At 30.8% G+C, this 27,382-nt stretch overlaps 2 protein-coding genes across 2 annotated transcripts; both read left to right on the top strand.

Moving 5' to 3' along the window:
- The first annotated feature begins 10,008 nt into the window (after window positions 1-10,008).
- On the top strand, window positions 10,009-14,673 carry LOC134256535 (uncharacterized). Its single transcript, XM_062739212.1, has 5 exons — window positions 10,009-10,317; window positions 12,321-12,509; window positions 12,921-12,998; window positions 14,005-14,103; window positions 14,245-14,673. Exons 1-5 carry the CDS (start codon window positions 10,094-10,096, stop codon window positions 14,387-14,389), a joined length of 735 nt encoding a protein of 244 aa, XP_062595196.1. The 5' UTR covers window positions 10,009-10,093; the 3' UTR covers window positions 14,390-14,673.
- Window positions 14,674-21,333: 6,660 nt separating this feature from the next.
- Window positions 21,334-25,703, top strand: LOC134256557 (multiple epidermal growth factor-like domains protein 10). The gene is made up of 4 exons (XM_062739244.1): window positions 21,334-21,549; window positions 24,118-24,357; window positions 25,289-25,426; window positions 25,543-25,703. Exons 2-4 carry the CDS (start codon window positions 24,120-24,122, stop codon window positions 25,701-25,703), a joined length of 537 nt encoding a protein of 178 aa, XP_062595228.1. The 5' UTR covers window positions 21,334-21,549; window positions 24,118-24,119.
- Window positions 25,704-27,382: the final 1,679 nt, after the last annotated feature.

The following is a 27,382-nucleotide window of genomic DNA, read 5'->3' on the forward strand; positions in this document are numbered from 1 at the left end:
AGAAAAGTGGGTTGTCATATTTCATTTAAAACATTTTCTGGATATAGACATGCAGTTATAAACCTCAAGCACTCCCACGATTTTAAGTGATTTTTTTGGTTAAATATTAAACAAGTGAGACTGGTTTATCATTAACACTGCTTATTCCAGGTAAGTAATTCTATTAATTAACTGTGTTGTTACGCTGTAATTGGATAGTTATGTATATCTAAATATATCACTAAAACCTTCTGAATTTCTTCTTTTATATTGTAACTTAGCGTGTCTGTGTAATTTGGAATCTACATTGATTTTTTTTCTCTACATCAAATTATTATGATTAACCTTATATTAGACAAATAGAAACCTTCAAACGTGTTTTTCTCCCAAATACTGTACACACATTACATATTTGATAAAAACAAGAACTGTTTTTTAAATTATCCTATGGCAGATGTTTTTTTTTTTTAAATTGTGAAATAAAATTCACAGATTTGAAATATTATTGAAATACAAACATGATTACGATATGATAATGATTTTCTTTCATTTCATCCTGACAAAACTATTGGTACATGGGGTACATGTGCATAGATAACATATATACATTATATACAATATATACAGTCTGGTCAAAGATACATAATGCAATAAAGAAAACTTGACAAATGGGGGAGAAGATTATGGGAGGAGGGAAAAGAGTTTGGAAAATACCTCAAGGAAGAGAGATAGAAGCATATTTTTGGATAAACGTACAAAGTTTTTTCAGCATTTTTTATTTAAGGTTGACATTATTTCCATGAATTTAAAAACATTCGGTCTGACAAAATATTAATTGCTCAGGCAATTCTTTCTTACATAAGCTAAAGATAAACATTCATCTGCAGTTTGTGTATTTTTATAAAACGTACAGATTCCATCACATAGTGGTATACCATGCCATCTTCCAGTCCCTATTGATAAATGGTGATTTGCGGTACGAAATTTCATTAATGTTGTTCTAAATTTAAAACAATGATAGTTATGTTTTAATTTTAATAGTACCATATGCATGACACATGATATAGATGTAAAATAAAATTATTATAACAACCACTAGTACATGTATTACAACCAAATCAATGAAACTAGGATTTAAAAAAAATAATAAACCTATTCTTTTTATATAAATTGACTAAATATAAATATCTTATATTGTTATTTGATGTTTGAGGCTGTCATAAACCTTTAATTCATGGATCAAAAAGTTTTTTCTCAAGAGAAAAAATATAATCGATTAAATAAATTTCAAGTATAACAAAATAAGTCAGGGCTGTGAATTGAACATATTTTATTGACAATTAAAGCCAAAAGGATAAGACACAAGTTCTACAACAACTTAGATAGTCTTCTCCTTATACAAAATTTTATAATATTGCCAAAATAAAGAACAATTATTTTCAATAACAATTAGTAGTGTCAAAGACAGTAAATTCTTGATACCAGAACACAATACTATATATACAAGAAATTAAGATTTTTCAGAGAATCGACCACACTCTTTTAAAAAGGTATGAATAACTTTAAAAATTTCTACATTTTGTTGATCAGAGAATGAATCAACACCCCATAACATCAGATAGACATCTATAATGTACAAATTGTTGAATGATAATAAATTATTCATTAGAGAATATCTTGCTGTTGCATATTTTCTACAAACAAAAAACAAATGATAGGAATCTTCTATTTGTCCACATGAACAATTCGGACTGTCAATTAGATTACAGCGAAATAGGTCAGAATTTAAAATACAATTATGTCTTAACCTTGTGTGAATGATATTCCAAAATCTCTTACCAAAAGAAAAATATTTTGGAGGTTTTACAATATTGCTTGACAAGCATTTTTTAAAACTTTTAATAGAAGTTGCCTCCCTTATGTTAATTTTGATTGCATTCCACTTTCTAACTGTGTCTGGAATAAAGGATTTATTGAATAATTCTAATCTGCATTTTGGCAAGGAATAATTGGAGGAATTTCTAGTAGAGTATTGTGAAATGTTGCCTCTAATATCAGGTACTATATTTTGAATATAAGTAGGTACTAAATTGTTGTATATTTTGTACATTGTTACTAGATTTGTTCGATTTCTTCTATTTTCCAATGGTTCCCATCCAGTTTCCAGATAAAGTGAATTTTTAGAAGCAATAAGTGTAAGACCTGTTACAATTCTAGCAGCAAATAATTGAACTTTCTCAAGCTTTTCAATGCCTGCCTTTGTACACCCAGACCAAACTTCAACTGCATATTCCAGTTGTGGTCTGATAAAAGAAATATCAGGGCTGTATAAAGATGGTTCTTTCTTTTCGATATGCTGGTTCTAAAATGATGAAATTATTGTGAAAATCGATTTACTTTAACCTATAAACAGTGAAACATGTGGAGATAACGAACAGTATTCAAGATAAAAAGCCCATGAAACAATACAAAATAGGATCAGAGCAAACACCGACCTCCAAAACATCAAAAGTGGGATCAGGTGCCATGGAGGAGTGAGCATATCCTGCCGACCGGTCACACCTGCCGTGTGCTCCTTGACATGATCTGGAAATAACGGGAAAAAATCGTCGTGAATAATGGACTAACAATTAGTATGAAAAACGTCAGTCAGCATTTGACTCAACGATATATTGTAGCTGCTGACAAGGTCATTGGCAATGCTTGCTCTTCGTAGGCAACTTATCCTATATCTGTTGTTTCCAAGGGCCCGTACTCTTTGCCCTGTTTAGAGTTCGGTTTAATTGTTTACTCGATTTTTTGAAATTGATCACCCTTCTTGATCTTTTCTTTTTGCACTTAAGGCATGCAATTGACACAGATGCAATTACAGAAATATCCTAATGTATATTGAGAAAATCTTTACGGTGTAATTTCATACGATTCATTCATGGGTTGAAATTGCATCTAAATTATATGTATAGATGTTTGTACAGATAATCAGTTTAAAAAGAGAGCTCTACAGCGTAGAAAAAAGTACATAAAACATGCACATTGATTGATGTTCTAATTATCTCAACATGATTTCTCATACAGACTTCCCCTTCCCATTTAGGTAGAATAGCTAAATGCAGTTATTTATCGTTTTTTGTTCCTCTGCAATGTAATTATTCATACATTATTAGATACAAGGCCATTTGAACTTTGATAAATGTAAAAAATTATATTTGCCATAAATCTACTGTTGATTTCTCTTCATTTGTTACATGTTTTAATATGATATTAATATTTAAAATTTTCAATGCATAATGATGTAAATTGATTAAAAGTCACCCTCATTTGTAGAATCAGATATAGTCATTTATCATTTTAAAACAATGAAGAATCAACATTTAAGCGGACACATAATATTGAAAATTTAAGAAAAAAATAATTAAACACCTGCTAGCTTCATTTCACTTTTATCTCAATTCAAATTGTGTCCTTGAAAAAAAAAGACATTTCTTTATATCCACGTTTAATCAATGTTGCATCTGGTAGTGGAAGTTATAAGTACATGTACCTGTATTTCCACTCTGTAATATCAGAGTTTAGCTTACCTCCAGTGCATTTCAAGGGCAAAAAAGTTTATTAAATATCAATGGAATATATTCGTATATGAGTGTATAAATATGTTTTGAAACAAGATTTAAAGCTTCATAACTAGAATAAGCTTGCTCTTCTAAATCATAGAAGCTGGAAATGAAAAAAAAATATATGGAATTTTTTGAGAAATCAAAAACACAGATTCAGATGAAGAGGTTGTTAAACATATGTGTGAAGTCAAAGTTTATAAGTTTTGTTAAAAATATACATATTGTGATATGTACCTATAACAAAATATATATTATTTTGAATTTTTTTTTGCATCTCAAAAAAAAAAAAAAAAAAAAAAAGAAAAATTAGTAAATTTAACAAAATAATTAAATGCTTTACTTAAAAAAGGGCACATTTATATATCATGTATGAATAGGTTGCAAAATAATACTACTACACAGAATGAAATCAACTGTTATTATTTTTTTTATCGATGTGATTGATTGTTCAAATCGCAAATTAGTAAACTCTTTCTAAAATTTGAAAAGAATTATATATCTTTTAATTAATACTTACAAAGAAGTTACGAGAAGTAAAAATGGTATTCAACCTGGATGTCTTTAGATTTCAGATCATTTATATTATTTTTCTTTTCTTTCCTTTTTTTTTTTTTTTTTTTTTTTTTTTACCAAATTCTTTATAGTGCATTTGTTCTGTTCTAAGATTTCTTTAAAAAATATAATATAAATTAATATTATTAATAAGTTACTGGTTAACATAAATTAATGAGAGCAACTGCAACTACTAATTAATTAGCTTGAATAACTAAATAGCCAGAGACTGGTCAAATAATAAAGCAACAAAAGATTTAGTTGTAAAAAAAAAAATAGCACGCACAGAAATGAATGTATTAGTGTGGTTTCATCAATATTCGTTGTGTACCAATTTTCAAGGAATTCTTTGTTGAGCAGATCCACGAAATTTAACATACATTGAATTGAGAAATGTGTTATTCATTTGTATAGACAATGCTTTCATTCACGAAATTATGTATCCTCGAAAACGTCTGTTTTACACAATCCACGAAAATAGAAGGTAACGAAAACCTTTTATCTACTTTGAAATTCGATGAAAGGTGAAAAAAGTTCATTCAATTTAAAAATCATGATACAGTGAAAATTGTCTAAACCAGATATTTTTAATAAAAAATCTTGCCTATTACGTTCAATTCTGTAAAATGTCGTTTATTCCGGAGTAGTGCCTATCCTTCTAATTTTTCTGGAGCAGCATTTGGATTAGTCAAGTCTCATGCATGTATTTGTTGATTTTGTTATAAGGGAATAGTTAAGTGATATTATACATGTATTTTGCCGTTATATAACATATTAAGTAATTAGAACTGGCATAGAATGCACTTAAATCGTCTTTTTTTTTTTGCAATATCAACACGTACGGCCCCACAAATTTTTCAAAGTGTTTTCATTTTGTCCCAATTCGAATGAACTTTGAAAAAAAAAAATCAAAGTGCGTATTTTTTTTCAAAATGCCTTGCCACACCCCACCTTTTTGTATAATATCTGTGTTTCCCTCATAAATAAACACTGATTTATGTTCAAAAATTTTGGATCATGAATGTGAACCCCTGCTCTTTCCGCCCATTGCTTTAATTAGAAGACCAAACCGGTTTCCCAAGACTTATATACATCTGTCACGAAACCACATAATGTGCTACTGCTTTGGTTTATGGTCGTTCTCAGTTGACTTGCAAAAAGTGACCCCCTTTTTATAATGTTTATTAAATCAGGACAATTATAGCAGTGCAACTTATTTCATTCAATCCATGCACTGTAATGTTAATAGATTCAGTTTTTGTTGAAAGTTTTATGCATAAAGATATAAAGGAATTATCTTCTGAAAGGTAAGTATTAATCAATAATAAGGAAAATCTAATTTTATGAAATAAATGATATTATTTTAAATTTTGAAGCAATTTATTACAAATTAAATAACAGTCTGCTTTATAGAGCAAATTTACTCTTTTACAGTGTATAATATACATATAGACATAGTCTTCCGTTTCATAAGACTTGTCTATAACAGACGTGACCATATTTCTTGATAAATTTTCTTACAATTAATTAATTTGAATTTGGATGAAGATTTGCCTGTTTATTCTCCCTTTTGCTAAAACAGTGTATTAAAACAGGAACGTGTAAACCACAAATATTTACTGTTTAAAATACTTTTCTGTGTCTACTAAAGATCTTCTCGAGCACTCATTTGAAATACTAGTAATGTAGAAAAAGGCAATTAAAAATGCAAAACAGGCAACAATAATAGTAGGAAATGTGTAAACTATGCAACAATGGCATCAATTTTTAAAAAAAAAAAAAAAGCAATGCACACCAAAAAAAAAACAAAACAAAACAAAACAAAACAAAACAACAACAATTAAAAAAAAAAAAAAAAAAAAAAATACAGCAACTAAAATAAAGAATGCAGCTCTATTTATAAAATTTGTCATTTTTTTGTTTTAATTGTACAAATAAAATTTACAATGTTTTATCAATGAAACACAAACAATTTAGAATAGATTAGCGACTTTCATATAAAATTGGCTAGAATTGGTTAACTTTGCAATTGGCAAAATTAAAATATGACAAAAAATAATACTAAAAAAAGTATACTATTGCCACATGTTATGTACATTTGCCACATGTATTGTACCTTTGCACAGTGTTGCCACGTGCAATATAACTTTTGCAAAAATATATGTTAGTATAAAATTAGCAATTATCAACATCTTTTGTCGAGAAAACTTTTTTTTGTAAAGGAGGAAGATACTTGCAAAGAAATATTCGTATCTCATTTGCATAAATCAAGTTTATTCTTCAGATATAATTTGATAAGGAAATCTATTTTTCCTGGCAGTATTTTTAATCGGGTCAGAAAATTATATTTTTTCTTTACGAACCTTCAGTTTCTTTCTCTTATTCCGTAAAGTCAAAATGATTCTAAAAGTGTCTTTCGAATGTTATTATATAAAATTTAGGATATCCTTTTATGTAATTGTGCAATACATGTATGAAGACGATCAGTTATCATTCTCAAAAGTGTACTGAATGAATACATAAAAGAGCAGATCATGCACGAATTTCTTTTAAAAAAACATCAGAGTAGGGATCAGGCACCACGGTAGCTAGCATCCTCTGTCAACATGTGTCCTTGTCATGCTTGATTGATTTATTGAACGTTGCTTTACGTCTCAGTCGAAAAAAAAATCACTTATTTAGAGACGTCACAATATACCGATGAAGGGCATCAAATTTTGACCTTTACTTGGCACACAGGACCATTGCGCAGTGAGGGATCTTTACTGTGCCAACGCCTAACGTGACATGAGAGTTCGGTTTTTAAGGTCTCAACCGAAGGACCCGTAACTTTCACTTCAAGTGACGTGCGCATGGCGTAGGAACAGTTGCTACCCAATTTTTATCGACTTTAGGTCGATAGCGGCCGAGATTCGAACTCACGACCTCCCGATCACGGACCGGACGAATTACCGACTTAGCCACCGCGATTGAATAAACGAGAATATCTGCAGACAATTCGGTGTGGAAATATTGGCCTAACAATATGTTAAAAAGTTATCTGTCAACATTCAACTTAATGATAAATTAAATTTGCTGAGAAGGTCATTATATCAAATAAGAAATTTATTTCCGAAATATTGACTTTAAACAAAATTTTTGATATCCTTTTTTTATCAACTTATTTATATAGGTTTTGTGTTAAAGAAGAATTTAAGAAAGTTAGTGTTGAATTAGCAGTTGTAGCTATAGATTATTACTGTTCTTCTTTTCGACGATTTGGATGAATTTCCTCGATATTAAACTTTAAGGTATTTGTCTGAAATCTTTCGAAAATTTGGGTTCTCCTTCCACGCAAGACCCACCACCCCCCACCCCCGCTAATCACCTTCTTATATCAGGGCAACCAATATTTTCAGTTTGGGTTGGCACTATAAGAAATAACTTTGCAACTAAATCAATTAAAGGTTCACCAAAAGTCTACTGGAACTAAAATGGCAGAACTTTGTTAATGACCTCTCCAGCGATTTCAATGACAATCCAGTTTGATCGAATTGTGCAGGCACATCCTTGCACCGCCTTGCAAAAACTCGACTATAGTGAAGAGCAAAACAAAAACTTCTCAGATAAGATTTTCAGGGAGGGTATCACATCCATTAAGGAGTTTCGTTATATATATATTATACATGTATATCCATTTTCAATACAATCTTTTTTTTTATCCAAAGGGGTACCTAGCATCGCTACAAAAAAAATACGTATCGCTTAAGCTCAATAAGATATGATCAATAGAGTTCTAGACAAAATGTACTTCAAAGGATGAGCTCAAGGTCAAAGTCCATATACACGGAACAATAAGATTAGACAAGCAGATATTTTTAAGGGGGCCGACTATAGTTTTATTGTGTGAAAACTACAATAGCGAAACTCTTCATTTTTATACCATATATAACTTACATTAACTTCAGTGTACATGCAAAGTTTGGGGAAAATCTACCGTCCAGGTATTTTTGAGGGACCGTCTCAAAATACAGGTACATTTACTATAGGATTATATAGGAAAATGCCAATTTTTAGCACTTTAAAGCAAATTATACAAATACTACAATAGACTTTTTGTTCAAACTATAATATTTGATGAGTAATAATATATTATACAATACATGTAAGAAACACAAAATTCTACCGTCTTGTTACCAAAAGGGGCATCTCAAAATGCAAAAAATTAGCAAATTTTACTATTTTTATAGAGTATTACAAAATATGACGTACACAATGGATTCACATGAAAACATGATAAAAATATTGGAGATATCCTCGAATTTCTATGTTTTGAATTTCAAGAGCGTATGCTTACTACTTTTTCCTTAATGATATTTTTATTACCACTTTCTTTAAGAGCTACAGATTATCATAACGTCAAAAACACACTGTGCACAACGACGTCAACCTACTTATCAATGGTAAATTCGTTTAAAAAATCAGTTCTATCAAATTGTAATTGCATTTTTATACCTATAATTTCTTAATTTTGTTTAATTTTAATAATAAGCAAAAAAAGTTGCATTAAAACAGTAAATACGCTTCATTTTACTATGATGCGCGAAATATTGCGCAATGGAATCTATACTCGGCCCCCTTAAGAGGCATTGTGCCGAATTTTAAATCTTTCATTTTTCTTGCATATTTTTAGTTAGGCAGGCAGACGAATAAAAGTTATGAAAATATCTTTGTATCTCTTAATTATAAATAAGAAGAACTGTTAAAGACAGAGAGAGAGAGAAAAAAGTAAACATTCTCTGGTATTTAAAAAAATGTTTTCATTTTCTACTTTTCTTTTTTTTTTCAACTGTACATCCAATTAAGTGAACATACATGGATAATCAATCTTAAAAATAGTAATATTTTTAGTAAATTATAACATACGATGTATAAAATTTGACAATTCCAGAATAAAGATATAAGGATATATTTCTTATTGTAAACTTTAAAATATTTATCGATCTCTCGATCAGCTAATTAACCGTATGTAAAATCAGAACAATGAAAATCTTAATTACGCCTACATAAAGCGGGCGTGAAAAGTAGTTACCAGCTTCAAAAAAAATATGCTCGACTTTAGACAGGTCTTTTGTATTGCCAAGCATAGCATTGCTTGATTCATGACCGTGAACCTGTTTGCACTAGTGTTTGTGAAGTGTCTGTTGAAGAACTAGTCCGTAACATATTTTGAATAATTAACATTACGTCAACTGTTACGATGTTCTACAGACAATAAACAAAGCATGACGACCGAAATAAAACAATAAGGTTTTATTAAGGGTCGTGGTTTAATGATGTCAAAAAACTTACCGACGCATCTAATCTAAAATCTAGCCCCAAAAATGAATATGTAAAATAAAAAAAAAAATATTTGTAAATATATCTTGTTCAGCAAGAATTGGGATCCTATTCAAGAAAAATATAAGGAAAATAATATTCCCGCTTCGTGTTCTTAGTGTCATATTTAACTTTCTGAAGTTAGAAAACTTAAAACTCTTTAGTTAATCAAAATAATGTTACTATGTCACAATATTTACACAATCCATCTCAATTTATGAACATTAATGTGAATTAAAAAGGCATAAGGGCATATTTTGAGAAAAATAAGGCAAATGAGTGCCAAATTTTATGTTCAGCGTAGTGACTATATTCTCCCACCTTTCTCCTAACTTAAGAACGTATTTATATCTTTAACAGTCAGTCTTTGAAATTAAGCATTTTATGAATCACAAGAATGCTAATTTTAATAAAATAACTATTTCTAGATTTATTATCATTAAATTAACCTCAGAACAAGCCACATTTCGAATAAAAAGACAAATTATGAAACGAATGAATAAATTATCCTGTAACACAAATTTACTTTTTTGCAGAATAGAACACAACTGACAAAAATATTAATTATAGCCTAAAACAGTGCAGAAAGCATGGAGAACGAGTGGACATTAGCAGGAAATGAAACTCATTTTTCACTAATTGTGGAAACAGAGGAAGGGTTAAGCATACAAGACAGGGTGTTAATCGGAGCAGTGGCGACATTAGTTGTATTGGTAGTGCTTGCCCTTGTTCTTCGACTTCTGAAACAGCCGTGCAGGGACCGTGTAAACCACAGCGAAGAGGAGAAGAGGGATTATGATAAATATTCAACAAAGTAAGTCATTCTTATTGAAAATCAAACATCAAAGGGGGGAGAAATCCCGCGTAGAAAAAATGTTAATCAATTAACACGATCGTGAGACTTGTTCCATATAAATTGTAAATCCCAATTTGGTTATAGAAACATTACATATTAAGACACAACTGAAATAATTTTTGTGGTAGATTTTTCATGCATTTTTTGCCATTTATCATGAAAGCAGAAAAGTCAAATTTCTCTCCCTTTTTAAAGTTAAACTAAAATTTTATTTGACATCCTAAAAATTTATCCTTTTTGACTAGTTACACTTCTAAGCAAATTGATAGCATAAGACAACCTTGCCTTCATTAATAACAGCAATAGAAAACTATTGCCTTCTCCATTTTGAGAAGACAAACCAGTTTAATTTTTACCAGTTGTAAGGTAGAAAGAACGTTAACATTGAAAGTTTCAGATTTTTAAAATGTAAATTCTTTTGCTTTATTCAATTATGGTGCTTTAGTTGGGAAATAATCTTCAGATTGTTAATATATTTCTTATCGAGATAAAGTTTGAAAACAGTCTTAAAGTTTACGGATCGGGAATCGTTAATTTTTTTAGCCGGGCTTGCCGGCTTATGTGATCCTGTTCAAGGCAGGATGTTAACCCAATAGTCGCCATTTTAAAGTTACGAGCAAAAATATAGTTCTTACTCTCAACCGCTTTTGAGATAATACAAACGCTAAATAAAGCAACAAAAATAAAACGAAGTTTTATCTATATAAAATAAACATTAGTAGTGATGACTTTGAAAACTTCATAAGTCAAAGAACATAGTTCATTAGCGTAAGGATTTTTGATAATCAGTGTTACCGTAGTTCTCTACACATACGAGGTAAAGCAGGAGAGGGAACCAGACTGGCCTGTTTGTTTACATTCAGCTGCGGTACCAGATTAATTCTGATTCTGACAAAATCGGACCGTGGTATTAGGATTGAAAAACTCGCTGTCAGTGTCTTATCATTTATATTGATAGTTTTAAAATATTTTTTTCATCAGAACATAAACGTAATTCATGTAAGAAATCCATTCTACTCTGTAAATGAGCCCGGCTTTCTGAACTTCTGAGTACTTTGATTTTAAACTTAAGTTCGGGAAACTTTTTTTATACAATTACAGAGTTACTCTACATGTTAAGAAACATACAAAAACACATTTATATATATATCAAAGTAAAATGCCAATCCATTTTATAACCTTCAAGACTTGTATGTACTTTAATTTTCTTTTATGAATGAGCTTGAAATAAGGGAAGTTAATAGATGTTTACTAAATGACACTAAGGAATTACAATTGATGTCGCGTGCCGAACCTTGAAGTTAATGGTAGAATGGTTTTGTTGATAACAAACATACGTTGTGCATGTTATAGCCTTAGTATAGTTTTTGTTATGACACGTTATTTATAAAATGTCATAATTTGTTAATACAATTGGCTTATGTGTCGAAACAACAACTTATAATTAGAATTCGTATGACATAACTTCTGAGTTCATTGTTTAGTCAAAAAATATCATGAATATGCAGGGTTTCAAAATATACACGAAACATAAAAAAAATTATGTATTACATAGCGCTCATGTATTTCTTGCATTTTTTTTTGTATTACTTGAACGAACAATTTAAATCAGGCATTCTTATCCGATTTTGTTTTTCTTAATATTTGCATTTTGCAATGCAATAAGTTGAACTAAGAAAATATGGAATTTATAAGAAATGTGCGTGAGAAACCAAAAAAAAAATCTTTTAGGGAAAATTGAATGTCTATTTATGCAATGCATATATTTGTAACGGCTGGTGTGAGCGGTTAACAGCTGATGTTAACTTCTTCCAGGCACCTGATCCCATCTGTGGAATTTCCCGGGGTTAATATTTCGTGCCCTCTTTACGCATTTCTATCGTTCATATATCCTCTTAAAGATCTATCACGTTTCTTTACCATTTGCTTTTCACTCAGAAATCTTTTAATTCTATTTTCAGTTCCAGCTTAGAAGATACTTCATCCGATGATTCCTGTAGAACTTCCTCTTCCGGTTTTTCGGACTCCTCGGGAAGGAATAGTCAAGTCACACAGCTTTCTTATTGCTCTTCGGAATTTTCATTAAAATCCGACGATAGACTAATATCTTTATCTTCATCTTTACCAGATCTTACAGGAAAAAATTCAAAGTGAGTAAAAACTTCATGTTTAGTAAGGAATCAAGGATTTGGTAGTAAATGAGATCCCCATCTTTAGTAAAGTAAAATTATTACTACTTTCAGTGAAAAAATGAAAAAAAATTGTAAAACCCAAACATTTTAAATGTGTAACTATATTTGGTAACTTAAAATTTTCATATCATCTAGCAGAGGGGTTACTTGTACATTTTATCAACAGTGGATTTTACTTTCTTCAAAGTCATTCATCACAGTGCCTTTAGTTTTAGAACTTTTCTCAAAAATTTTTCAAGGAAATAGTGTTTATCTAAATATTGTTTTGTTTGAATAGATTCAATCGAAGTTATTTAGAATAATAGAGTTATAATGCAAATTTTGACCATCTGCAAATCGTCTTTGAAAAAACAGTTATTTTCATTTTAGGTCTATCAGTATTTCGTCGCCATCAGTTTTTACCCTCAACACTGAACTTATGACGAAGCTTTCGAGTAATTCTGATCAGTAAGTTAAGATTATATTTGAAGTTACTTTATATACATAGAGAATAATACATACCCTTTTCCATATCACATCCTGTATCAGCCCGAGACACCAATATCAGCCAGAGGGCCGAAGGCCCGAGGGCTGATATTGGTCGAGGGCTGATACAGGATGTGATATGGAAAAGGGTATGTTTTATTATATTTATTACATACTTAGTAATAAAATACAGTTGAGAAGAAAATAAGTAAATAATCATGCATGGACTTCTTACATACATGTACATAGTCTAATGTCTCATAAGATTTGGGTTTGTTTCTATTTCTATTTCAATGCACTTGATCCGTAATTTGAAAATATTCTATAGTATTACATGTATTTGTAAATTAAGATTAACCTTATTTTCAAAAAGTTAAAATTAAGAGAATATGAACCCACCAAAAATTGTGTATGAGTACAAGTGCTGTTATTGTGGTTAATTTACTAAGGGTGTGATATTGACGTCACAATAGCCGTATCAGCCCTGCAGGGCTGATATGGATTTGCAGGGCTGATATGGATATCAGCCCCGCAAATCCATATCAGCCCTGCAGGGTTGATACGGCTATTGTGACGTCAGCCATATCGCATATGCAAAAAATCTGTATTTATTACTAAGTGTGTAATAAATGCATGTATTTCAAAAACCACGAGGGCAATATAGTTAAACATATCTATAATAATTTTTATGCCTTCCTCTTTCATTATGACAAACAGAAAGTTCCACTTTGTAAATGTTAATTTATCCTGCTTAAAAGTAGCACAAAAGACAAAAGTTGTACAATTGTGATGAGAAAAGAAAAATATGGTCTTTTAAATCTCTTTCACCTAAATATATGACATATAAGCAAATATACATTGAATATTTCATCAATTCAGAAACCAGAGAAGAATCCTACCTTTATATTTTCACTGAGTTTCAGTACCATACACCTGTGCATTCTGCTTCAATAAGACAGAGTATATATTATTGTTACTAATATTACAGAATTAAAACCAATATAAATGGTACGGGGAGAGCAACAAAATCTGTTTGTAGCATGAAGTCCGAGGAGCATCTAGACAACTCATTGTCAAATTCTTTCTTGTAAGTAACACACGCCAAAAAGTTTTATGTTAATTTCTCTAACCAAATTCTGCTTGTCAACTTCACTTTATACATACATTTTTATTACTTTATCCGTTATGTTTATTGGATGACTTATTGTTTATAATCGATATTTTTTAGGTCTTTAGCATCATCTCAATTATTAGATACACATTCTCGGAACTCTAAGAACACAACGGTGGACCATGCTTACGGAAAATATTTACCAAAGTTCTATAAGAAAACAGATTTAACAGAAGATGTTCAAAAACAGTCTCAGTATTAGATGGGCAATTTCTGTTATTATATTACTTCAAATAAATGTATGTTATAGATACATGTATATTTGAAGATTGACTGAAAACACATATAAAAGACCGCGGGCGGTTATGCTGTACATATATGATATACATAATTTGTGCTTTCATTAACAAATTTAAACGAAAAATCTGTGTGAACATCAATAGAACTATAATATATACGTCTTAGTATGTACTTTCAAATGTATAATTTTATTTCACTTTTATATTCTCAATGCAAAATGTACATATATAATAAAAGCTTTAAAATTGCGGTAAAAGGACTTTCTTTTATGAACATTTGATTTTTGTACAGTAAAAATTGTTATGAAAATCGTCTTACAAAGTATTCCAAATAAATACTAAACACCTGGTTACGTTTTATTTCAGATATTATGTCTTTTTCCTTATTCAGTGAAAATCATTTTAGGAGCAAAAAAAACCAGTTTTAAAATACTAGTTTATTAAAATACTAGGTTATTGCTCATTCAAATGGCGAAAGGGTTTTAACATTGTTAGAATATATATGAAAACATTGAAAAGGTCAATTTATTAGTGTTCCATGATATAGAGTATATGGCGGGATAGTCCGAAATTTCCAGTGTTTTCTATGGTTTTTGCATTTTACGTGCCAGGAAAACGTTAGAACCGGTGTCAATATCAAAACTTGAAATTTCGCCATCTCTAACCGTAGTTGTTTGATATTTGCAAACCAAGCAAAATGCCGAAATCAGAATTTACTAATAGCACAATGCTTCTACTACTCACCAGTGTCGATTGTTGATTGATTGTATACTGTTTAACGTCCCTCTCCAGAATATTTCACTGATATGGAGACGTCACCATTGCCGGTGAAGGGCTGCAAATTTGGGCCTATGCTCGGCACTTATGGCCTTTGAGCAGGGAGGGTTCTTTATCGTGCCACACCTGCTGTGACACAGGGCCTCGGTTTATACGGTCTCATCCGAAGGACCGCCCCATTTAGTCGCCTTTTACGACAAGCAAGGGGGTACGGAGGTACTGAGGACCTATTCTAACCCGGATCCCCACGGGGCACCAATGTCGATGAAAAGAAAATATCACTTCTCATTCCTTCCAGGACTTGAAAATTTTTAAATACTGGACATGAATACAAATCTTGACAGTCTGATAATTTTTTCTCAAAAGATTGACAATAAATATTTTAAACAAGAACCATAAAAACGATAGTGGCGGGAATGATCGGTCGACAGAGAATGCTTACTCCTAAATGACACCCGATCCCTCCTCTGATGTTGATAGAGGTCGTATTTGCTCTGCTTCGAGCTTGTATCGTTTAAATAATTTTTTGGGCATAATAACTGTTCCATATCTTTATGTTTCATATTAAGAGAAATAAAAATTGTCTGAAGAATATTTGATCAAAGTTAAATCACATTGTTGTGCCCGAATTTGCAGCAAAAGATTTATTTAAGGTTTCAATAACATTGCACCTGAGGGTTGTTAACTGAGCCTCCGAAAAACTTTTTTCTATCCACATGCTTTAATTCCACTGTGCTTTCTGCCAACATCAACAGTAAATTGAAAAGTGTACCCTGAAGTTTTGTCATTAAACTTCTTGGTACATGTATCGGATTGGTCAAGTCCACTCTTGGTCCATTTGTAATTTCGGCATAAAGAATGAGTAGTTAGCTAGGTTTAAAGAATATAAGTCATAACATTCGAACATGGGGTCTTGTTTTGCGTCTGACAAAATATCACCAGCAATCGGTATCACTCAGTTGATTAGGGCAAAATTCAATCTCTACTCAGTACTAAGGATCATTGAAAAGTGAGGGACATTTTCATGTCATTTACTACTACGACAAGGGACTTCGGTTTACATGTATATGATCTCAACGTCCGAAAGTTGGATTCGAACGCACGACCTAAGGATCGATTCCGTAAACTGAGAGTTTACAAGGAATACTACAACCATTAAAATAATGTGATCGAAGTTGTAAATAACTGAACCACTGGTGCAGATTTTCATTTACATCACTGTTAGGTAGATTCAAAGAGATGTGACAGGCAGGAGCAACATAAGTCGGTTCTTACGCTCCAGGCTATAATTAACATTTCTCATAAAATGAAGAACACTCTATTCTTTGAAAACAAGAGAGTTTTCATTCTTTGATATATCATGTAGTTGAGAAATTTGCCTCTATATCATATATTATAGAGAAGAAATAAAGATTTATATTGTCTGAATCTTAGTAAAATGATTCTAGCACTTCTAACACACGAAAAAGGGTAAAATATATTAAGAAAACACGTTTGCATGTATTCATCTCAAATAAGTGAGAAGTAGGGACGTCTGTTCATCAATACGTCATTATTTTTGCACAAACGTTTGCTCTTTGTACAAATTTTTGCTTAGAATAAAGTAGATCTATATATCAGGAAGGCCACTTAATAGTTGTACCCGTTACTAGTGTACATCTATATACATGTAGTTAAAACAGACTATATTACTCACCACGAGTCCGGCTATTCGATCATTTTTATAAAAGCTTATCATGTAGACCTCTTTAGTCTTTGTTTTGAAATACAACACCATGAACAAGGTAGTTTCCTTAATTTTAAATGTTTTAAAGTTCAAGTAAATATGCAAAGAAAACTTTTATTTAAAAAAATTAGAGGACAGTATGTATAAGGTTTGTTTTTTCATTTAAAACTTCCTGCAAGTTCCATTTATATGTTTGATTAATTTCCGTGTAAGTTTTCGTTCAAATCGAGAAAAAAACTATTTAAAATCAACAGGTTTAGTTTTAAAGATTTTCATTTAAACACGAAGATTCATGACTTGTTTAAATATATCCCTCCTTATGTTCCTATTCTTTTGCCCGTAGGCAACACACATTTCACTATTCCATATATGTTTCAGTTCTGACATGTGTAATAAAATATGTTCAAATCAAAGTATTTCTGCACAGTACAAAGTGTTTCATTAATGAATGGTAAAAAAATCCGTCTGCAAAAATCCTTAGGTATAGGAAAAATATTAAAATGTGTTAGGCATTTTAATTAAATATGGGGCAAGGCTTGATCCAAACCTGAACAAATATTTTAAATATTTTAAATTAAAGTGATTATTTCACTTTGCATTGATACCTCAAAATTTTCGATTGCATCAATTAAAGGTATGTATTTCTGAACTCCTAGTTTAGCATTTTAGTCATCACGTCTGATATTGCAATCATGGGCCACCATATTTAAAACTTTAAAAAATATGGTCATACAGAAAAATCGGTGCAGCATGGATACTTGCTATAAAATACATGTAGTTTTACTACTCTTTGGAATAACTGATATCTATGGATACGGTATGTAGAATTAAAAGCTTAGATTAAAAATTGCACTTAAATATTAATGTATAATTATTCAATTATCTGAAATAATCAAGGCGTTTTAAAGGTCTTTAAATTTCTTTTCTACTTCGCATAGTTGACATACTGTACAGCAAAATCATATCCTCAGTGGAGGTATTTTAAAAATATTCAGGACTACAATGTGCGCACAAAGCGAGGTAATAGTTTTTGAGAGGTGTGAATTCTTGATTAAGGTGCTTCAAACCTATATTTTACAAGCAGAAACTAGTGCTACATCTAAAGGGAACCGTTACAATTGTATGTTCCCAAACCGCTGCATTTCCTGAATGACGTCAGTTTTCACAGGCATGATTGAATAAGGCGATACCATTTTTTATGAACAAACACGATGTTATTTTCAAAAAATAGTTTACAAACTATCGCTGGTAAATGTATTTTCTTACATGTATGAATGTTAGACTTTGGAGATGAGTGCTGATTTTAATCTGCATTTTCTATGAAAACACGGAATTAATATAATGAAGAATAGATAAAAAAAAACAGTATTCAAGCTCATAATATAATTTACAAGCAATCATATTAACTTCTAACATGCGACAATACATTCTAATCAAGTCTCACTTTAACAGTTGACAATTAATAATTAGATGAAAAAGAATTCAATATGTTTATTAAAGTAAACATTCGCCTATTCATTTTGACATATGAAAATACTACTTTTATTTCCAAAAATACACTGAAAAAGGATATACAGGCACATAAAAGGGGGAGAAGGGATGCCCCCACCTTTTCCTATTAAAATGCACCTTGAAAGGCTGGTTCCCAATTTTTTTTCAATATTGACACATAAGGGTAACATAGAGATATATGAAAGAAAATAGTCTTTTAAGTTAGCATGCATTGTACCTCCCCTGAGGATTTTCGAGTTTGGACAGGTTTTGACATTTTTTTTACCCCCAACCCCTGCCTGTTTTTCAAAAACGATGTAACGTCACTTGGATGTGATGTAATCGGGATTGCTGGCAATATCTATTATACATTTACAAGTGGCCTCCTAGTTAGTGATAATTGACTGATTATCAACACATTGAACCAAGATCTAGTGGATTTAATAGTTATACATTTATACACCAAGCAGCTTATTTACAACTGTTTACTCTTTATTGAAAAAAGTATCTTCAATTGGGATAAAACCATGTTTAAGAAATTGATTTTAGGTCCCATGAGTAAACTCAGGTGACCTATTGCTCTCTGTTTTCGTCCGTCGTCATGCGTTGTGCGTCGTGTGGTAACATTTTAACATTTTTAGCTTCTTCTCTGCAATTGCTTAACCAATTACAACCAATTTTGGCATAAAGCGTCCATGGGTGAAGGGGAAAACAATTGTGAAATTTATGGTCTCTGCTCCCCTTAGGGCTTTAGGGTTGAGGCCAAACCACTAAAATTAATACAATCTAAAAAAAATTCTCCTCTTTACTCTTGGACATCAAGCAGTCAAACTGCATGATTGTAATCAGTATTGAGTCCTATAGTAAAATTGTGAACTTTATGGCTCCAGGGACAGGGGTTCTCTCTCTGGGGAGGGGCTGAATAGAGAAATGCATTGTTTCTTTGAAAATCTCCTCTGCTCCTGGCTATATAACTACTAACTTGCTAAGTACCTAGTTATGAAGAGCAAAAATGTTTCTTCCAAAATTATGAATTTCATGGTCCCTTTGTTGGGGGTTCTTGTGTTAGGGAAGGGCTCTATTAATTACAAATGAATATAGTGAAAATGAATTAATTCTTTTAAATCTTCTCTGCCCCTGGGTATTTATCAAACTAACCAAGTACATAGTAATGATGAGCAAGAATATCTCTTCCAAAATTATGAATTTCATGGCCCTTGGGTCATGGGTGCAGGTGTTAGGGCGGGGCTCTAATGAGTATATTGTAAAAATGCATGAATTCTTTGTAATCTTTTTCCTCTGCTCCTAGTTATTGCAGCCCGGAGGACCGGGCTGCTCTATACATATAAGTTTAAGTGTTGGTGTATGGGGATTGGGATGGGAGTAGTTATTTAGAATTGAAGGTTTTCTCAACATTGAAAAGATTGTTAATCAAATGTTCTTTACGTTTAAAAATTACGAGATATATAATATATTTACTTCCATAAAGTGAATCTGTAAAAATATATGTTTTTCATATTTAATATATCAAGTTGCTTATCATTTACTATCGAAAAAATGACAGGTCCCTTTTTTTTTAGAACATCGAGTTTTACTTCTCGGATAAAAACGTACTCTGAACAGTTCGTATTCTATATTCTAAAATTGAAAATTAATACATTTTTAAATATAGGTGATGCGTGTGTTTAACTTTAATTTATATTTTATACAGCCAACATTTACTTGAGGAATTGATGAAGTTTAAAATGGTATCTTTTTTTATTTACTTTTATCCGACTACAAGTTTTCAAAATATTCGAGACTATCGTCTCCATCAATTAGACGCATGCCTTTTCACACACATCGAAGCGGTTTGATGATCAAGACTCATTTTCATTTTTTACTTTATATATTTCCCGGGCGACAATTGATGGTAACGTCAATGTTTTCTTGTTATGTCAATGATCTAAGTATATGAAAGGTGCCTCTTCCAAATTGGGTAATTGCAGGAGTCCTGGGTCAGCTGGGATACTAGGGCGTTTTCAGAGTCTGAAAATAAATTATTGCTTTGAAATCTGCTCGTTGGTATTAATCAACCATTGATGATGAAATAAATATAAATGATAAAATTTCCAAAATTTTGAAATATGTGGCCCCCAGGGTCAGTGTTTCCTGAAGGGCGGAGTGCACAATGGATAGTAAAGCGGAAATGTATTTCGTCTTTGTTATTCTGATCTACCTTTGGGTATTAAATAACCAAAGTACGCATGCTAAGTGTATACTTATGATAAGCAATTGTGCCTCTTTCAAACTTGTGATTTTCATGGCCTCTGGTTTAAAACAGGAACCATATTCAATTATTGGAAAGTTGTTACATGATACTCAGGTGATCTATAATGCCCGTGGGCCTCTTGTTTTAATCAAGAGATTGAAAAGTAATTTAACTGTCTTGATAATACATCATAAGTGCTTTCATTTCTTGAAGTTATTCTGAGAAAAAGACAACATTAAACTACACCCAACATCGATCTCCAAAAAGGTTTTGACAGGTAACCGAATTGTAGAAAAAATGTCATTTATTTTAATTTTCCGTTTTCTAGCTATGGAATTAGATGTAATAAATATTTTACTTTACAGCAACATATTAACTGTCGAAGGAAACTTGTTATCCTCACTCCACCATTTAGCAAATCAACTAAGAAGCAGTTGACCATTGCTTAAATTTTGTTTGAAAACAAACTATTTTATGCTTGTAAATATAGAAGACTGGCGTTGGTGATGTGGATATTTAAACAAAAATCATAATGTATAAAATTTCCCAAGTATATCCCAGTGTTTTGTTTGCTTATCGTTTTAAATTTAGATCTTTTTAGTTAAATGTATGATGTTTTAGCTTTAATTAAATGTAATCTCTCTTTTTTGAAGAAAATCTATCAAAAGGAAAAACTGTTTCAATTTCGTCCAAAGAATATTCGTGTCGAAATTGTGATCCAAAATATGCAGTTGATGATGTGAGAGAAACTTGTGTAAGAACTGATGCAGTAGGTAGATCATCGCCAACCCAAAGAATATGGTTGACAGTAGATCTTGGTGGAAATTTCAGCATTTACAGAATCAGTATACTATATCATGAATATGGAGAAGCATACGGTAAAATTTATTGCTTACCCGTAGAGCAATTTTTATAGGTTATCAATTTTAAACATATGTTGGATCGAAAAAAAAAATAGTTATACATGCACATTTAATGCAACTATGGACATCCATGTTTATACAAGGGACGTTTATGTAGTGCATATGAAGATGACGTAAAGAGAGTTGCGTTATTTCAAATAACTTAATTTGTTATAAAATTTTGGATCTTCAGAATATACCGTGTTGTATACACATCTTATTATTTAATCATGCATGGCCAAAAATAAATTAGTAACTTTTAAGTTACTTTTTTTCTAAATAAAAAGTTACTGCTAGAATTTACAACTTCATATATTTTAGAAAATTAATTCAATGGCTCTAACTTTTTTCCCTCATCTTATCATCTCGAGTCATCGTATGGTACTCTGTGGGATGTTAATGCTGTTAGATACCTGAAAGAGGAGCATTTTCTTATGCAAATTATGCACAATAATCATGTTGAAGATATAAAAGTAAAAAAAAAATATGTTTAGCATGTCATTTTATATTAAGTTTGTTTATTGTAAACATAAGAATTACTTGAAAAACAAATGCCCAACAAACAAAAACGACATTATTCTTATGTAATAAATAATGAATTAATTACTACAGATGATATTACCAAAACTCCTACAAGCATACGCATATCTTGAACTCTAATTGTGAAGCCATTTAAACCTTCGTCTTCTTCTTTTTCTTCTTCTTCTTGTATGTTTGCCTTCTACATGTACATATCAATTAAAGGATGACAATCGATTACTGAAAAGTCCATGTCACCTGCTGAAACACGTTCTTATTATGACTTAGTGTAAAAAAAATCAACTGCAATTTAAAATTAAGGTCAGACGATACAAACAAATTTTATCTTCGGAGGAGACTTAATATCATGTCACAAGTTTAGAAAAGTGGATAATTCTTAGAATTTTTTCTCCTAAGAATTGGAAAATGAAATAGACTTGGAAAATATCAGTAATATTTCAATAAAATTATAAAAATGAATAAAACACACTCAGTAAAGGTTTACAGATGAAAATAAATTTCAGAATATGTAAGCTTGGTGCTAAAAGTGTAATATGAACTTTAGAAAAATATACCAAGCCAGGTGAATTTTATGAGGAAAAGCAAAATGGTAAAAATCAGCCCATATGATACAGGGTGATTTATACCATTTTGCTTTTCCTCATAAAATTCACCAGGCTTGGTATATATTTTTTAATGTTTATATTACATTTTTAGCACCAAGCTAACATATGAAATTTGTTTTCACCTGTAAACCTTTACTGAGTGTGATTTGTCAATATGTGTTTTTTTTTATTGAAATATTAGTAATATTTTACAAGTTTATTTTATTTTTCAGTTCTTAGGAGAAAAAACTCTAAGATTTATACACTTTTCTTAACTTGTGACATGATACTTAGTCTCCTCCAAACAAAAAAGTTGTTTGTATCATCTGTACTTAAATGATATATAGAGGGAAAAGTGGCTTACATGATGTTCATGTGCTTCTCTATTTATTTGAAAATTATACAAAAATCAGGTGAAAATAAATAATAAAATAACAATACGCAAGTTTCAAGATTATCTCCCATTTGGAGCGCGTTTTTGTTAGGAGGGTGATTTTGATTTTGCGTAAACAGGCAGGTGGGACAGTTATCTATATATTGGATGAATACATCAAAGATATACCATTATTTCTGATTGTCGGGATGCACTCTTCAGCTCGAAAAATTGTAAAATTAAAGTATTGGCGTCATTTATTTCTACAAAAAAGGAACGAAATAGAAAAGAAAAATTGGGGAAAAAATGAAGATTGAAACAATTAAATAAAATATCAGTGGATAAGAAAGTCTCAAACGAAGGAAGAGATATTAATCTCTAATTAAAACACACGCATCTGATCATTGTATGAAGGCATTCTGAATGACTCTTTCGCTTAGACTTCAAAGAGTCCCAAATTTTTTTTTTTTTATATCTGTATGTTTAATTTTTTTAAACACTTTTATGTGGATTTATCATTGCACGGTTTTTATGCTTTCTACTCTTCCTGCAAATTCATATCAAAGTTATGTCAAAAGCTCATAAAGTTTTTTTTTTTAAATTTCATGTGTCTTGCATTGTTTTTTTATTTCTGTTTCAAGTAAAGTTTTTATACGAATTCCATGCATGTACATTTGATATAAAATTTATGCAGATCACTTGTCCATGTCATTGTCCTTGCACTTGTGAAACTCAATTTCCAACGCAAATTCGCACATTCATGTATTAGGTACTTGTTTATGTACCATATGTTTTGTGAAAATTCTAAAAAATATTTTTCAAAAAAGCTGTCATTCATGTACAATTCGAACTTCATTATTCATTATTTATTACGACAGATGTTGATAACAAATTGTCAACCATGTTCACTCCGATTTTTCACAGTAAGTAGCTTTATCAATCCAAAATCACCACAATCTTTAAACCCTGAATAAAGATACACGGTAACTATTTATAAAGAGACTATTATGCTAACTGAATGAAAATATATAAGAATGAATATTTTAGAGATGAGACAAAGAGGTCGATTTGCTGGATTTTCTCTTTATATCTCCTATTCACCTAACAAAGAAGACGGTGTTCTCTGTTACAAGAACTCACTTCCAATACCTCCCTTGGAGTTTAATACAACCTGTATAGGATATGGTCGTTACGTCATCTATTACAACGAAAGGCTGGATGGAGTTACGTACCCTGAAGGATACAACAATCCGATATACACACAGTTATGTGAAGTCAAAGTAGAAGGTTTGAATTATTTGTTATGCTATTAAATTTGCCATTAAATAACTGTTGGAAATATCCATATATTTCATTTAACTAAGGACAAGATAAGCTAAATCCCTTTTTATGCCCTCATTGGTGTTGTCTCCAAAACCGCTGCAATAGTTCATCGTAACATACCCAATGTCGTACTTCTTGCAAATAGAAACAAATTTTCGAATTCGTTTTAACTACTTTAACAGATTTGTTAATTACAGATTAAATTCATTATATTAGTAATTATTGTGGACAGAAGACTTCTATAGGCCCTTATTGTTTTAATTCGTAATAACAAAATTAAGAATTCGTTTAAACTAATTTGATTTGTTATAACGAATTTTAGAATTTGTTTGAACGAATTTTATTCGTTATAAGAAATTTTTGATTTCGTTATAACGAATTCAATAAATTTGTTATAACATTCAAATTAAAATTGTTATAATGAATTTAAAGAAATTGTTATAACGAAATAAAGTCGTTAAATCAAATTCGACAATTCAAAATGATGAATTCCAGAATTTTTTTTTAGTTTTAAATGGGCTTCCGTAATTTTGAAATATTCAGTAAAGTAAACATTAAGTACATGTTATGTATATGACTATATATATACACCTTTCTAAGAGCTATTATTATCATTATGACTCTTTTTTTGGTATTCTACACAAAAATCTTTAATTAAATATGTGGCCAATTAGACTGACTTTTCTTTCTGCTTTCAATAATGATTTATACCCGTCCACACCCCCCCCCCCCTTAAAAATAGACAAAAAAATTACACACACAAATAAATAAAACAATTGTAAGTAAACACTGTTGCAATTAAATGTATATTCCGTTGTTATTTTGCTCTTTAAATGTAACATAATTTTCGTTAATTATTACAAAAATTAATCTGTTATTTCAATTTTTTCCCAAGGGTGTGCACAGGCAGGAGTATACGGAGTTAACTGTTCATTACTATGTCCAAAAACTTGTTATGAAAACAAATGTAATATTGTGAATGGAACATGTCTGAGTTGTGGTCAAGGGTGGACAGGAGACAAGTGTACAGACAGTAAGATTATAAAGTCCAGTACTAGTGGATATCATTTTTCTTTGGTATTACAAAAAATATTTTTTTTTCTTATAATGTATTCGCTATTTATTTTATTCGATTCTTTTGGTATAAAGAATGTCCCTTAGGATGGTATGGCCTTGCGTGTAAAAACCAGTGTGTTGGACATTGCAGAGGAAGCCATACATGTAACCACGTGACAGGATATTGTGAAGGTGGTTGTGCAGATGGATGGATGGGGAAGCTTTGTGATATAAGTAATTACAGATTTTTTTAAATGCTTGTTTTATTTTTAATCCAAGGTATGATTCTGAAAATCAGGTATTGAGTAATTAAAAATACTCACAATGATGCCTCTAGATTCTCAGAATAATATGTATTTACGTATGTATGGTGTTTCTTAAAATTTCATCTTCAAAGTTAATCATATTATTTAGGGAAAATTAGTAAATCTCAAATATTTTTTCAGAAAATGTGGATAAAACTACATACTGCATATTCTCTAAGTGAAAATTGATCAACAAATACATTTTGGGAAAAAATATAGGTATCCAGGCTTTTAAAGGAAATTGCAAGATTTTAATACTTATTAAGTACTGCAATTTCTCCAATTTACTTCCATCATTTTATAATGGATAGTGTAAATAGTGTTTCCTATCATTAAATCATTTCTAATTTCATACCATACTAATATATATTTGTAACTTAGGCTAGATTAAAAGAACTTCAGTTTCTTTAAGTATGTAACTTTTATTTATTCTTCTATGAGATACAAATTTCAACTTTTTTATTACCGTTTCTAAAAAAAAAAAACTTCAAAAAACCTTATATCACATTGAGAAGCATAAAATGAAAATTGATGCAAGAAAAGATTGTAATTTCAAGCTTTATTTCGAGACTCTTTGAATTGAATTACAAATTTAAGGACAGATGATACAAACAAACTTATGTCAAAAAATTTGAAAATAACAACTTGGGTCGTGTAAGTGAGTAAAATGAATAAGTTTCACAGCGTTGTCTTTGATTTTTTATTCAAAATTTCACAAAAATGGGATTTGAAGCGAAAAATATTTGTATAGATTAATAAGGATGGTTTCAGAAGGGCAGACTTTTTTAACATCACAGAAGGTTTACAATAGCTTTATATTCTAGAAATTTGTTATTCGCATCATTTGCAATGAAATTAGGACAAAAAAATATATACCAATCCAGGCATCAAATTTTTGTTTGCATCATCTGTCTTTAAAAGTTATCCTTTCTGGCTGAGGATCGGATGTCCTTAAATATTAACTTTGACATTTACAACGAACTTAAATCTAGAATCCATTTGAACGGTCCTATTTCTATTAATTAAAGTAAATAAATACATGTATACTCTACAAAAAATTGTAGTCTTATTAGTACAAACATTTAGTACAAAATTCAATCATAATCATAATTGCTGTTAACTAGTGTGTATATCCGGTACATATGGTCAAGGCTGCGTTCTAAACTGTAGTGGTTATTGCCTGAATAACAATCACTGCAACAGGGAATCTGGCCACTGTGATAATGGTTGTAGCCCGGGATTTTCTGGAGACTTTTGTAATAAGCGTGAGTAAAATTTCGAAATTTAGATTTTTATGTTAAATTTCTTTAATTCTTATAATTGATAAAAAACGGTGGTTACTATTTCAACAGATTGTCCTCAAGGATTCTATGGCACCGACTGTAATGAAAAATGCAGTAAAATGTGTAAAAATGACAGGTGTGTCCATACAAACGGGACTTGTATAGACGGATGCGTAGATGGGTTCCTCGGAATAAAGTGCTTCAATGGTAATCTTTGAAAAATTTACTATTCAAAATAACCATTGCCAATGGATTTTTTTGGTATTTACAACAAAATGGGGAGATACAAAGTTTTGTGTTTTGTTCTGTCTGTTTGCTTGTTTGTTTGTCTGTAAACTTTAACAT

The sequence above is a fragment of the Saccostrea cucullata genome, unplaced genomic scaffold (genome assembly GCF_032062105.1).
Source record: "Saccostrea cucullata isolate Sc308-1 unplaced genomic scaffold, CSIRO_AGI_Scuc_v1 ctg2122, whole genome shotgun sequence".
Lineage (NCBI taxonomy): Eukaryota > Metazoa > Mollusca > Bivalvia > Ostreida > Ostreidae > Saccostrea > Saccostrea cuccullata.